Here is a 13,199-nt window from a genome sequence, read left to right as displayed (position 1 = left end):
TTAATCTGTGTCTTTTAAAAGTGTCTACGAAATCTTCTGAATCCAGAAGTAATCTGAAGTAATGTCATGGCACTGGAAACACCACCATGTCCTTGTAAACCTGACTGATGCTGTGGATTCTCAGTCTTTCTGTGGAGACTCCTAACTTTTGGCTATGAAACACTGTATTAATACTGTATTAATTTCTGCCTGTCCTCACTTTTAGAGCAATCAGAGCTGAGAACACTACCACTCTTCCATTGAGCTGTAAAATTTACATGCACTCTGCAACAAGCACTAGTTGATAAATCTGACCATCATAATCTGAAGAAAAAGTTAACAATTGAGCCATAGTCACTCTCCACCTTTCTCCCCAATTGCTGATGCACATCTAAAGTTGCTGTACTTAGCAACACTTTGGCTTTTCAGTTCCAGTGATTAGACTACAGATGCTCTCTTTCTTTGGACTCTGATATTCCAGCTCCTTTCATGAGCCTCTGGAATTCGTGGTTGATGTAAACAGTAATATCAATGTCATTTCAACTTACATGTCCTAGGAGCATATCATCCCCTTTCTGAGCTTACAAGAAGCTCAAGATTTTTCTGTGATTTGGGTGGATCAGATGCTTTCAGATATGGACTAAACCTTTGGAAGCCATCATGCTAGAAAGTTAGGCAGAATCCAGCTCATCAATGAGTGGCAAGTGTCCCTGAATCTTCAGATACCAACTCTGCCCTCCTGTAAGGAAAATGTACTTGACTTCCATAGTGTCCTAGAGCACCTGCAAGTTTGTGAAGAAAACCTGATTGAGACTGAAAGCATCTGGCAGCTTCTACAATCCTAATATAATTAAGGAGTAGTTAGGCTAACTTTCTTCTATTAACTGCTCGTGTGAAGTTACATGGTTCTGCAGATCAGATGATGCTGTCTCCTTTAATTGTAATTCAGTAGTCTAATGTTTTTGTAGTACAGCCAAGAAAACACTTAAAGGCAATCTGATTAAGAATTTGAAATTATTTTCTTCACAAACTAAAATCTTCAATTAATATTTCTTTATTTTACCTCTTGAATCTAAAGAATATACATGAGAAGCAGTTAGTTTTATTAATATTTTACATGGCATCCATTACAAGGATTAGTAAATATTGTCAGACTGAATGTACCTCTGGTTTTACCCACTATTGCAATTCTTCACTCTATTACCATGCTTTACCAGTTTAGAGACTGCTATGAATAACAAAAAAAATCCCGAGAGATCTGAAAGTCTTGTCAACAGTTTATCAACAAAAAAATCTGTGTTGATTACAAAGTGGTTAAAGGTCAGGTTAAAAACTTGACAAACACATCATTTTTGATGAACCACTTACCAAAAAAATATGAGCATGACAATTTTTAACAGTAGGAAAATCCATATGTGGTTAGCACTGCTTAAAACCTCTTTTTTTTTCCCAAGGCATTGTTTTGTGGTAGGGATCCAATGCATTGTTCTGCTTGGACAGAACCATACCATTTAAAACAGAGAATCACAGAATGGTCATGGTTGGAAAAGACCTCTAAGATCACCAGGTCTAATCTTCAACCCAGAAAAGAACACCATGCCCAGTAGAGCACATCCTGAAGTGCCTCATCTACATGTTTTTTTACTACCTCCAGAGATGGTGACTCCACTACCTCCCTGGGCATACAGTTTCAGCATCTGACTACTGTCTAAGTAAAGAAATTCTTCTTAATATCTAGTCTAAACCTCCCCTGGTGCAGCCTTCAGGCCATTTCCTCTAGTCCTATCGTTATTTACTTGGGAAAAGAGGTCAACACCCACCTCACAACAACCTCTTTTCAAGTCTCGCCAAACCAAAAAATTCCAGTTCTCTCAGCCTCTCCTTGCAGGACTTGTTTTCCAGACTCTTCACCGGCTTCTCTGGATACACCTAGCACCTCAAGGCTACTCTTGTAGTGAGAGTAGGTGCAACCCCACCAGTGTCAAGTACAGAGGCACAATAACATCTCTTCTCCTGTTGGAGACACTGATACAGGCCAGGATGCTCTCAGCCTTCTTGGCCACCTGAATGCACTGCTGGCTCATATTCAGACAGGTGTTAACCAAATCCCCCAGGTCCTTTTCTGCCTGGCAGCTTTCCAACCACTCCTTCCCAGTCCTGTAGCATTGCCTGGGGTTATTGTGGCCAAAGTACAGGACCCAGCACTTGGCCTTATTAAACCTCATACAATTGGCCTTGGCCCATCGATCCAACCAGGTCTCTCTGCAGAGCCTTCCTACCCTCAGGCAATGCTCCCATCTGTCTTGGTGTAATCTACAAACCTGCTGAGGAGTGACTCGATCTCCTCATCTAGATTGTTGATAAAAATATTGTTTAAGAGCAGTCCCAAAACTTAGGCCTGGGGGCACCACTAGTGATTGTCTGCCAGCTGGATTGTCCTTCAGAACTCCAAAGGGACCCTTTCAGCCCCCTCTCCTGACTTCCCTGAGGACTGAGAACTTAATAATTTCATGGTCACTAAGGCCAAGACAGCCCCCAACCACTACATCTTCTACCAGTCCTTCCCTGAATACCAGATGTAGTGAGGCGTCTACCCTGGCAATTTGAGTTACCATCTGTGTCAGGAAGTTATCTTCCATACACCCCAAGGAACGTCTTAGCCTGTCTCCTCTCTGCTGTGTTGTACATCCAGCAGACATCTGGTAATTGAAGTCCCTCACCAGAACAAGGGCTAGAGATTGTGAGACCTCTGCCAGTTGCTTCTAGAATGCCTTGTTTGCCTCCTCATCCTGGTTGAGTGGTCTATAACAGACACCCAAGGATATTCACCTTATTCCCCTTTCTCCTCATCTTCACCCATAAACACTCAACCTTCTCATCACTATCATCAAGCTATATACAACTGAAACACTCCCTAACATATAGACACCCTGCTGCCTTTCCTTCCCTGTCTATCCTTTCTGAAGAGAGAGGTTATAGCCATCCATTATAGAATTCCAGTCATGAGAATCATCCCACCATATTTCTGTGATGGCAAGTAAGCTATAGCTGTCCTGCCACATGATGGCTTCCAACTCTTCCTGTTTATTGCCCATCCTGTGTACGTTGATGTTGACGCACTTGGGCTGGATTATCAGTTTCACATTGCTATGCCACCACTCAGCTCATCTGTAGGGGATCTGGTTTTATCATCCCCTTCCCACTCTTCAAGCCTCATTTAAAGCCTTCTTGATGAGCCCTGTTAACTCCTGGTGAAGAATCCTTTCCCCCTTGAGGATAGTTCTACTCCACCTCTTGCCAGCAAGCCCAGTGCCATGTAAGCCTTCCCGTGATCACAGAAACCAAAACTTGACTGATGGCACCAGCCTCTGAGCCACACATCGATCAGGTGTGTTTTCCTGTTCCTTCCAGCATTCCCTGCCACTAAGGGAATTGAAGGAAATGCTACTTGAACTCCTGACCCCCCCCACCATTCATCCCAGCACCCTGAAATCCCTTTTTGTCACCTGAGAACTTCTCTCAGCAATCTCATCACTGCATGCTCAGTACCAGGCAGTAATCAGAGGGTCATACCAGATCCAGGAACCTCCTGGCTACAACTCTGACCTGGAGCCCAGGGAAGCAGTAGACTTCCCTGTGGGATGGGACTGGCTGGCATATCAGGCCCCGTGTTCCCCTCAGAAGGGAATCTCTTACAACAATTACACTCTTACACTCTGAACAGAAATAAAGAAAAAATTCCAGTAAATTCCTCCCAAAAAAGTATTGAAGTATGAAATACATACAAAAAATTTATCATGTTTTTTTTTTTTTCCAACACACGCAACCAGGTCTTACCTGTCTTGGATTTTTGCCTCTTGGATCACATTATGATAACTGACACAAGGCTGGTTTTGGTAACAAAAAAAAAAACCCAAACAAACCCAAATCCTGCTAATTATAGATAGTACTAAACCGATTAATTATTAATAAAATTCAAGTACAGTTAAACTGGGGAAAAAAACCCCACCACATATTGGCTTTGGGCTTATAAAAAAAAGAGCTTCTCCTGTTTTATGAGCCTCAGATTACCAAATAACCTTGACAGCTGAATCAGTGTTCCATGACAACAAGCAGGCCATTGATAAATAGCAACAAAACTATTAAAGGTTGAATTTATGAGATGAGTAATGGAGAAGCTAAATTATAGGTTTCCCATTTGACAAACTACAGCTTGACAAATCTGTGCAAATGTACATGTGCGTATGTGTGTAGTGACATAAGCAAATGAGAGAATAGAAACTTTTTAAGACAAAGGTGAATTTGACATGCCATGAATGTTACAAAGGCATAAATATATTCTTTTTGTAGCAGTTAAACTTCCAGTGTCCATTATCAAATACTCATTTGTAAGTGCTAGAAAAAACTACCACTTATTTTTCTGGTTTTATCTTTATCTTATAAGCACTGCAAGGTAGAAAAAAGGGAGAATTGCTTGAAAATAGTAGATCTTTAAACTGGTTTATGCAGATCAACAGATTAGAGTTAAAGCTCAAAACCAGCAGTTTGAAAAGTCACCAGCAAAAGAAAGAGTATGCTCTGCTGGAGTAGGAAAATCTCTTCCTGGCCTACAGAGAGCAATTTGCACTTCCTAGGAAAGAAGCAACAACTGCGTTTTGTCATCAGAGTGGGAGACATCAGGAATTATTTTAAGTAAAGATGAATTTCATGTGTTCAAATATTTTAAAATTATGGGAATCACAAAAGAGATCTGGGTGAGTGTCTTTTGTGTACAGGAAAAGTTAAAGACAACCTGAGACGTAAGTCCATCATAGAGGAGAAACCTTCTGACATGATCAATGCGCTTCCAGGGAGATTTGTGGGCTTCCCATCCTGACATTAATGCAGCAGCTTTTAATTTGCTTCTGTAAATCATGATAATTACAGACCAATGGGATTCTTGCATTTTCATTTCCCAGGGCAGATCTGCAGGTGGCAGGTGGCAACAGTACCCCTGAGCTACTCCTGAGTCTGGTCTGCTAACATCTGAGTTTCTCTCTCTTTCACAGCTGTGGTAAAAACCTAACATGTTTAATATCTGTTGTCCTAGAGTGGTGGGCTCATTCCAACTTCTTTTTACTAGAGAAAACACTAGTACTTAGTGAGCAGGAATGGAGTAATAAACTTAGAATTTTACAGTGGTTTTGCTCAACTTGACTGGAAGGTACACAAAGTAAATTTATAGGATGGAAGCTGAAGAGCCAGATGAGGTTCTGTGATGTGTGTTGTACAGGAGTGCATATGAGATGGTATAATTGGATCTTCTGTTCTAAAAATCTGTTCGTTGTGCTGGTTGTGTAAGAAATAGTTGTAGCTTTTTCAAAGGAGAATTAAACACTGGAAATTCATCTTGTCCTAAACACTGTCACAGCAGCCACTGGAGGTAAACTTGAAGCTTGACAAGTAAATGAGGAAGATCAAAAGCAAACCTAGTGAAAGCTTTGGGTGAGGAAAAAAATTACGTATGAAGGGTTGTCAGCCATTTGTAATTCAGTTTTCCTGAAACATCATGAATACCATGAGCTGTTTTTCATAAATATGAATTAAGAAAATCTTGATTTTATTTTCTTATAAATAAATTAAGCATATTTGTCCACACTACATCCACCCCTGATGTGTCTTCTAAGGGTATTACTTCCAAGAGGATGTTATACCATTGTGATTTTGACCTTTAAGTGATATTCATTTTATCCACTACTCATAAACAAAGAAAATACACAGCAAGCATAATATATATTCAACTGCAGCAGGTGCTTAATGTTTAGTATTCCTGATGCCCATAGCATTTTAGCTTTCAGATCAAGAATATCCACAGTGTTTTAAGATAAATATGGTAGAATTTTAACATTCCCCTTAAAATGCAGATCTTTGTATTACTATGTCCTTCATGTTTGCAATGATGGGTTGCCAAAAGGGGCCTTAGCCAAAAATGGGTATTTTTTTAACAAAAAGCTCAAGTTAGTCATATGCTTTCATCTAAAACAATCAGAACCTGAGCCAATTTAGTGCACATAAGATACCTTGGAAGGATTAATTTATGCTGTTGAGCTTGTAATATGTGTAACCAATAGGAGTTCTCTGCATACATGGATTTTTTTGCAAATCTTGCAGCTAAGTCAGTGAGCCAAATGCAAAATCCAGGACCTAAGGGCATCATGTAGATTTGTAATGCACCCTGGAGGTGCCTAAGGTCGAGAAACCATTGAGTGGATTACACAGATTCATATATGAATTTTTTTCATCTCTGACAGATATAATATGAGAACTATTATTCATCCTACATAAATTTCTTAGAATACTGTGTGCGAGAGAACAATTAATGCAGAATACTGTGTGTGAGAGAACAATTAATTCATGTCAAATCACTTAGAAAAAAAATTATTTTAAAAAGTGTTGAAGGTTCAGGTTTCCTTAGTGAGGTGTCATATGATGCAACATCTACATGTCAACCATCTATATCTAAGCATCTGTAGTAGCCAATTCTATGCAGATCAATATGTGGATCTCATAGGAGATGAAAGAAATATATTAAATCTGATAAAATCTTGATCTTTAATATATTGCCCTTTCTTCTCATGTTGGCAATCTGAAAGGCATCTAGATTGGGCAAGGCCTTTCCCAGGGAATGACTCACCTTGCTTATTAGATAAATCTTGTTTTAAGTTGGATGAATTGCCTTCTGAAGGAGCCTTTTTCCAGAGTCTATAAAGAGATCTGAAAAGAGCTTAAATAGGCATTTATGGCTGGAATTAATGAAGTGAAATGAATGCTTGGAATTGATAATGGCAGAAGGACCTGTATTGCAAAATTTTCTGAAGGCACAGAGTGTTTCACACAGGTTCTATGCTCTTGAACTCAAGGTTTGTGACTGGATGCCCCTACTGATGTAAAGGTAATGCAGCCAAAGGCTCAGGATGTTGTAGTATAACTGGCAGTATGCTTTTTCCCTTAGCTCTTTTCCTGGATTATCAACCCAGACCACAAATTTGTTCATCCTTCCCTGGGTGTATTTATTTTACTGCAGAGCAGGGCTGACTTTAGCATATGCTTAATTAGAATTAAGGATATTAGTGGGGTTTTTTTGTTGTTGTTTTCTGTTTCTCCTCATTCCCCTTCTCCTAAAGAGATTTAGGCAACTGTTGAAAGAAATGGGACTTGCCTGTGCCCTGAACTTCGAGTACCCGAGCTAAAACTAAATATTCACTAAGCAAAAATTGTTGAAACTGCAAGTAAATATTTTATCAGTCCTTACTCTTCTGCTTAGAATTAAACTGGATGATGGGGTTGTTTTTTCAACAATTTACTCCTCACTTCTCCCACTTTTTTCTCTATCATTGCCAACTGACCATTTCAGTGCCTACAAGTGCTCCATGGCTAAGAAGAGAAAAGCTGAAGAACAGATATCAGGCGTTCCTGTCAACAAGAGGAAGTCCCTGTTAATGAAACCTCGCCACTACAGCCCCAGCTTGGAATGCAAAGAAGAAAATGAAGACAGGACAGATTTGCAGGAAGAGATCAGTGGCCTCGAAAGCAGCTCAGCTCCAGGTAGTTGTGCAGCGTGGCTCTGTTTGAACCCGAATTCTGGAGAAATGAAACAGTATTTTCAAAAAGGATGCAGAATGTGTTTTAACATTCTAACAGAGTTGAAACGCTGCATTTCTGTTTGGGTTTAACCATAATATTTCTAATTATTTTGTATAGTAACCCCTTCTGGGGTCTAGTAAATGCTTTGTAGGTCACACAGGGAGACAACTACTGTGGCAAGTCAGATACAGAGCAGCATCTGCTTCTTTACTAACTCTGTCAAAGAACAAGGTTAAGCCCAGCACTGCAAAAAAACACATCTATGAAGGGCAGATTTTCAATGGAATATATAGAGCATTTAGGAAGAAAAAAAAATGCTTAGCAAAACGTTGTTGACTTTAACATTTAGCAAAGCAATTTCATGCATGTGACTTCTATGTGTGTCCTGTTTAACACGATTATTAGACTCAGCATTTTTACACTTGTTATTCCAACTGTGCTAAGCCAAACATGTCCAAAAAATTATAGAAACTTCTACCATGTGCATGCTGGAAAATATGGAAGAGGATGGGGAGACAGAAAGGTATAGCTACACCATTTCTTCACTGCTCTTTCTCTGATATATACTTACATATATTCAAGATGAACAAAAAATATCAAACTAAATTTTCTGTCACGGATTTGCTTAGAGAGGCACAAATTGTATACCAGGCAAGTGAGAAAATATCAGTGATATCAGTAGGAGTCATCAGTAGATATCAAATGTCATGATAAAACACTGTGATACTGCACTGGAAAATCAATAAAGTTAGATAACATGAAAAGACAATGAACTTATTTTCCACTCAGTTACTGGTTGCTATGGGAGTTTAAAGGTAATTTATTTTCCACTTAAGTTCTATTTATCAAATATTTTGAAAGTCCAGGGTGATAGATAATTTCATCTAGGCTCCCTTTTCCACAAAGGGCTGGACCAGATGATCTTAAGAGGTCCCTTCCAACTTAGGCTGTTCTATGATGAACTGAGGTTAGGAATTTACATCTCTATCCACTCTACATGAATAGTATAAAACACATAGAAGAAGAAGAAAGCTGTCTTTCAAATTAAAGAGTCAAAACCAAGACCAGTAAAAGTCAGGTATTTCTATAAGGCAAAGATCTCAGCCAGTTGCTACTTCTAAGTCTTCTAGGAGAAGTCTCTTGTGAGGGTCTGCATCCCATCAGTGTGAAAGTCTAGAAAGGAGCTCCCACTTCAAACAGAGCGTTAATTAACATGGTGATAACCAATGTCTCTGTCTTTTGGGTGACATTCCTGAGCTAAAATCATCCAGAAAAAAAGCTCTATGGTTCTCAGTGCCTGTCCAGCCTGCAAGATTTCTATCTCCTAACAGCAGAAGAGAAGCTGTTTGAATAAATGTTGCAATATGGTTTGATCTTTCAGGCTTTTTGGAGGGGTCATATGGTTTTAGCTAATTTCTCATGCATTAATTAAGCCTGGTTCCTGGACATCCAGAGCTACTCTCAGTCATGTGTTTTTTCTTTCCCTGGTGTCAGTCCTCTGCACAGCTTGAGGAACTCACTGAAGGGAAAGTACTGTAATGGGTGTAAAAGTACAAATTCTGCCATGTACAGGTAAATCTAAATTGTTTAACTGGCTCTTTTTTTAAAAAAAGCACATTTGTTGGGCCAGATTCATTAGTAAGTGAGAGGGAACCCTATTTTCACCTAGTCCTTAAGTCACCAGGAAAAAAATATCACTTGATTTCAAAAGGTTTATTTGATAACAGTGAGATTCATCCCAATCTGCTTGTCTCAGTGATAATGCAATCTATCCCTTTTTCATTAATTTTGACAGCTGAAAAACAAATTTCAGCTATGTAGGTTTATTTGTATTTTTTTTAGTGTAATATTGCTCATTTTATTATGATTCTTATCTGTTGATCAGCTAAAGCTTCAGTTCCTCGATTGATGCAACTGTAAACTAAGCTGAGTTTTGTTTATTTTTAAAGTAAATTTACAACCTGTGGAAGTGAAAAGCAAAGCTGTGACAGCTGAGCCATTAAGATTGGTTCAACAACAAATCTTTAAACACTGCATTTTAAAATCACTGATCATTTAAGAAGCAAAAATCTGGTTTTATGCCGTTGTATTACTTTTCTTCTTCCAGACAGAAAAATAATATCAAGGTGTTTTTTTTTTGCTTTGCTTTGTTTTGAAGGGTGGTAGATTTCTTTTAAAACTAGAACTTCTTACTTTCTGAAATGATCCACTGATTGGATTTTGTTCTTTTCCAAACTGCGTAGCAAATAATAAAAATCCATTTGAATGAAGATGGCTATAGAGCCAAATAATCATTCTTACTTGCTGAGACGTGAAAAGACAGTAGACTTCTTTATTCAGAATACTGCAATGTGTGTGGTACTAGACCAGCTGCTAAAAAGTTACACTAAGGTTTACAGACATTTTTTTTAAATACAACTTTATGCACAGAGTGCACAAGGCCACCTCTCCCTGCATGAGTCCAATTTTCTGAAGAAGAATAAGAATTAATTAATATTTTCTTTTAACATATAACAAACAGTTGAACCAAACAATTATGTAAACTGGAAATGACCCAAAATGCTAACAGTTTGGCAGCAGTAAAGTGAAATGCATTGTGGTGCACATGTGCATTTTTGTCCCCCTTTTCCCCTCCACAATAATCTGCACTTAATAGGAATATTTTAAACTATGTAGCTAAGCAACAGAGGTAATTGTTGCTTTCTAGAGCTTTTGTTAGGCACTCTAACACAGCCCAAATATGCATAATTAGGTATAATGTCTATAAATCATTATTGTACACATGTGGGTAGTTAAGTGGATTGAGAGAATAGTTCAATGAATTGGACATATTCACTGAAAATGCTTTTTATTTGTTTTCTGTAGTTCATAATACTTTAAAATTATCATAACCCTTTACACTTTCTCTTAATAGCTCGCTGTGTTATTGAGAGAAACTTCATTTGCATTTTAGACTATGCTTAATTTATTATTTAAACCTGGAGTTCCTCTGATTCAGGAGAGGACAGACACATCTTATGAAATAGCCTGTGCTTGTTTATTCATCCTCCTTTCTAGGAAGTAAAATGTTAAATTTTTCAGTTTATGTTGAATAGATCCCAACAAAAGAATGTACCCTATAATCAGCATTATTGAAGGGGCTAGTGTTGTGACTAAATTCTTCCCTTCATCCAAAAATGCTTTTAGTTACTATGGCAATATTTACTTGATCCTGGCAAACCAGTGTTGATTTTAGAGAGATAATTACCAGAAAGGAAGATGATGGAGATGTATTTTTGAGTGTCCTTGTCAGAGGAAATGTTTATAAAAAATAATTAAATGAGATACAAAAGGCACATTGTCTTCCACACCGACAACCTCTCCTACATGCAGCCTCTGTTACCTGCTGGCTGATGCTTTTCTTCTGAAGAAAGATGTTTATAAAGATAGGATGCACTTCAGTGGTGTTTTTAACAAGTCCTTTATGAGACTGTACATAACAACCATTTCTGTTGGCCTGTGCATGGCCTGATCTATCACTTAATGTGGCAATTGCAATGGTGACCAGGAGCTTGCCCTTTGTGAAGTATTGAGGTATTTTCCATCAAGGTCTTTCGTGGGATCTCGGGTGACTGCGGAAGTAATTAGAGTCTATTTTGAGAAAACATTTGGGAATCTGAGATGAATGAAAAGTGAAAATAGATCAGAAGAGTTTTGAAATGTGTTTCTGCTTCTATATATATAATATATGTATATTATTATATATATATATACATTATATACGTATATATATACATATATATATATGGCACATTATATTTAAATCAATGGGTATGACTGTGTGTGTGCTGTAAGAAAATATATTTCTTCACCATCAGTGAAAACTGACAACATATTCATTTCCTGTATAGCTTTGAAGCTATAATATAGCATGGATAAACTCTCAGAAGGGGTTTTCCTGATGCTGCAAGCAGCCTTTTCACACACACAGCTTTGGTGTGGATTTAAAAAATTCAGAGTACCTTTGAGTAAAGTAATGGTAATCAGTGAGTAAATATCTTCATATCACTTCTGCAAGATACAAAAAGCAGTTATTCTCACATAATTTTCTGTTGCTTTTTTCTCATGCAGAGGAAAGTACTCCAAAATCAGCTGAAGAACCCCCCCACTTGGGTGGGCAAGAAAATTGCAGTCAAAGAAAAGAGAACTACTCCACCTATCAAGATGCTATGACCAAATCATTGATGAATATGGGGAAATTAGCAAAAGATGCACCCAGTCAGACGGTGACAGAAAATCTAAAGGACAGCAGCATCCAATCCTTAAAAACAGAAAGTGATGACACTGATGAATGTTACATGATTAACTCAGTTGAAGGAAAGGAAAAGACTGTTGTTTCTGAGCCAAAATACTGTTCATCTGAGGAAAATGAAAGTAACTCTGAAATTATGGATGAGTGGGACAGCTCCTCAAACTTCTCAGAAGAAACTAGTGTAAAGCCCCACGTAACTCAGAAGTATATTGTAGAGTGTAATCAACCTAGCATCCTGGAAGTCCCAGAAATTAAGAAGGAACAGGTTGAATTTGGCCCTTGTGAAACACTCTGTGACTCAGAAACAGAGCTAAGAGCACCCCAGGAGTCTCACCCAGATCCTTTTGAGAAGAGAATTCAGAATCCCTTCCATGAAAGCGAAGAAGACGACAATGAGTGCCTATCAGAAACCACTGAAGTGTCAGTTGAGCTGGACAAAACAAAAGGGAACTTGAGTTTGTTAGAACAAGCAATCGCTCTGCAGGCAGAGCAAGGGCATGTGTTTCACAGCACCTACAAGGAACTGGATAGGTTTCTTCTGGAGCACCTAGCAGGGGAAAGGAGACAAACCAAAGTTATTGATGTTGGCGGGAGACAGATATTTAGCAACAAACGTAAGGAAAAATTTTGGGCTATTCTTACTGACTTAAGTATTTATCCTGTGACTGGTAGAGGATTCTGAGCTGGGGTTTTATAGCAACAGAAAAGAATCTGGAATTTAGCTGGTAATTTTGTTAATTATGTACCTACAGACTAGTGCCTTGCATCTAACCAGGTTAAACGCTAGGTACTTGGCTTCCTGCCAAACCACTATGTGAAATGATCAGTAATGGGCACTAAAAGGGCTATGTAGCTGGCACTGACACTCCTTCTCCTCCTTTTCCTCCTCCTCTGCCTCCTCCTACATAGGGCGCTAATACATACCTCCTAAATTTCAGCAGCCAAAAGAGAAGGTATTAAAACGGTGCTTAAAGAAAGGTTAGGGTGAAAAATTGGCCTCTTTCAAGCATACCACCTAATTCCTAAGCCATGTGTTTTCTGAGTTCAGTCTACTTCACATATCAACATTACATTTTGCTACAGCCAGCACTTCCAAGCCAGGAAAGCACAAGCCGTGCTCTTCTGCCTCATTCACCATCAGCAGAATTACCAGTAAGTTCCAAAATCTTTATTGTTTTAGATGGTTTGTGGCATCCTACAAAGCTGTAGGAACATTGCTCCATTTTCAGTACTTAATCAGGCTTCCAGAAGCGGAGATTTAAAAGATTTGGGTTTGATTGGTAACTGGGCTGTCTCATATGAGACT

General features: G+C 38.6%; 1 protein-coding gene across 4 annotated transcripts in view; it reads left to right on the top strand.

Moving 5' to 3' along the window:
- The window catches only part of ST18 (ST18 C2H2C-type zinc finger transcription factor), a 181,865-nt gene that overhangs the window by 124,335 nt on the left and 44,331 nt on the right, over positions 1-13,199 (top strand). For 3 of the 4 annotated variants that reach the window (XM_071737527.1, XM_071737530.1, XM_071737531.1), the window contains 2 exons: positions 7,373-7,566; positions 11,713-12,507. In XM_071737527.1, coding sequence (XP_071593628.1) covers positions 7,373-7,566; positions 11,713-12,507 — 989 coding nt within the window. The remainder of the gene's footprint in view (positions 1-7,372; positions 7,567-11,712; positions 12,508-13,199) is intronic. The other variant, XM_071737528.1, reaches the window with a different exon arrangement.

This window comes from Heliangelus exortis, chromosome 2, assembly GCF_036169615.1.
Source record: "Heliangelus exortis chromosome 2, bHelExo1.hap1, whole genome shotgun sequence".
NCBI lineage: Eukaryota > Metazoa > Chordata > Aves > Apodiformes > Trochilidae > Heliangelus > Heliangelus exortis.
Note: the sequence above shows the minus strand (reverse complement) of the source record. Positions and strands in the feature narration are given on the sequence as shown.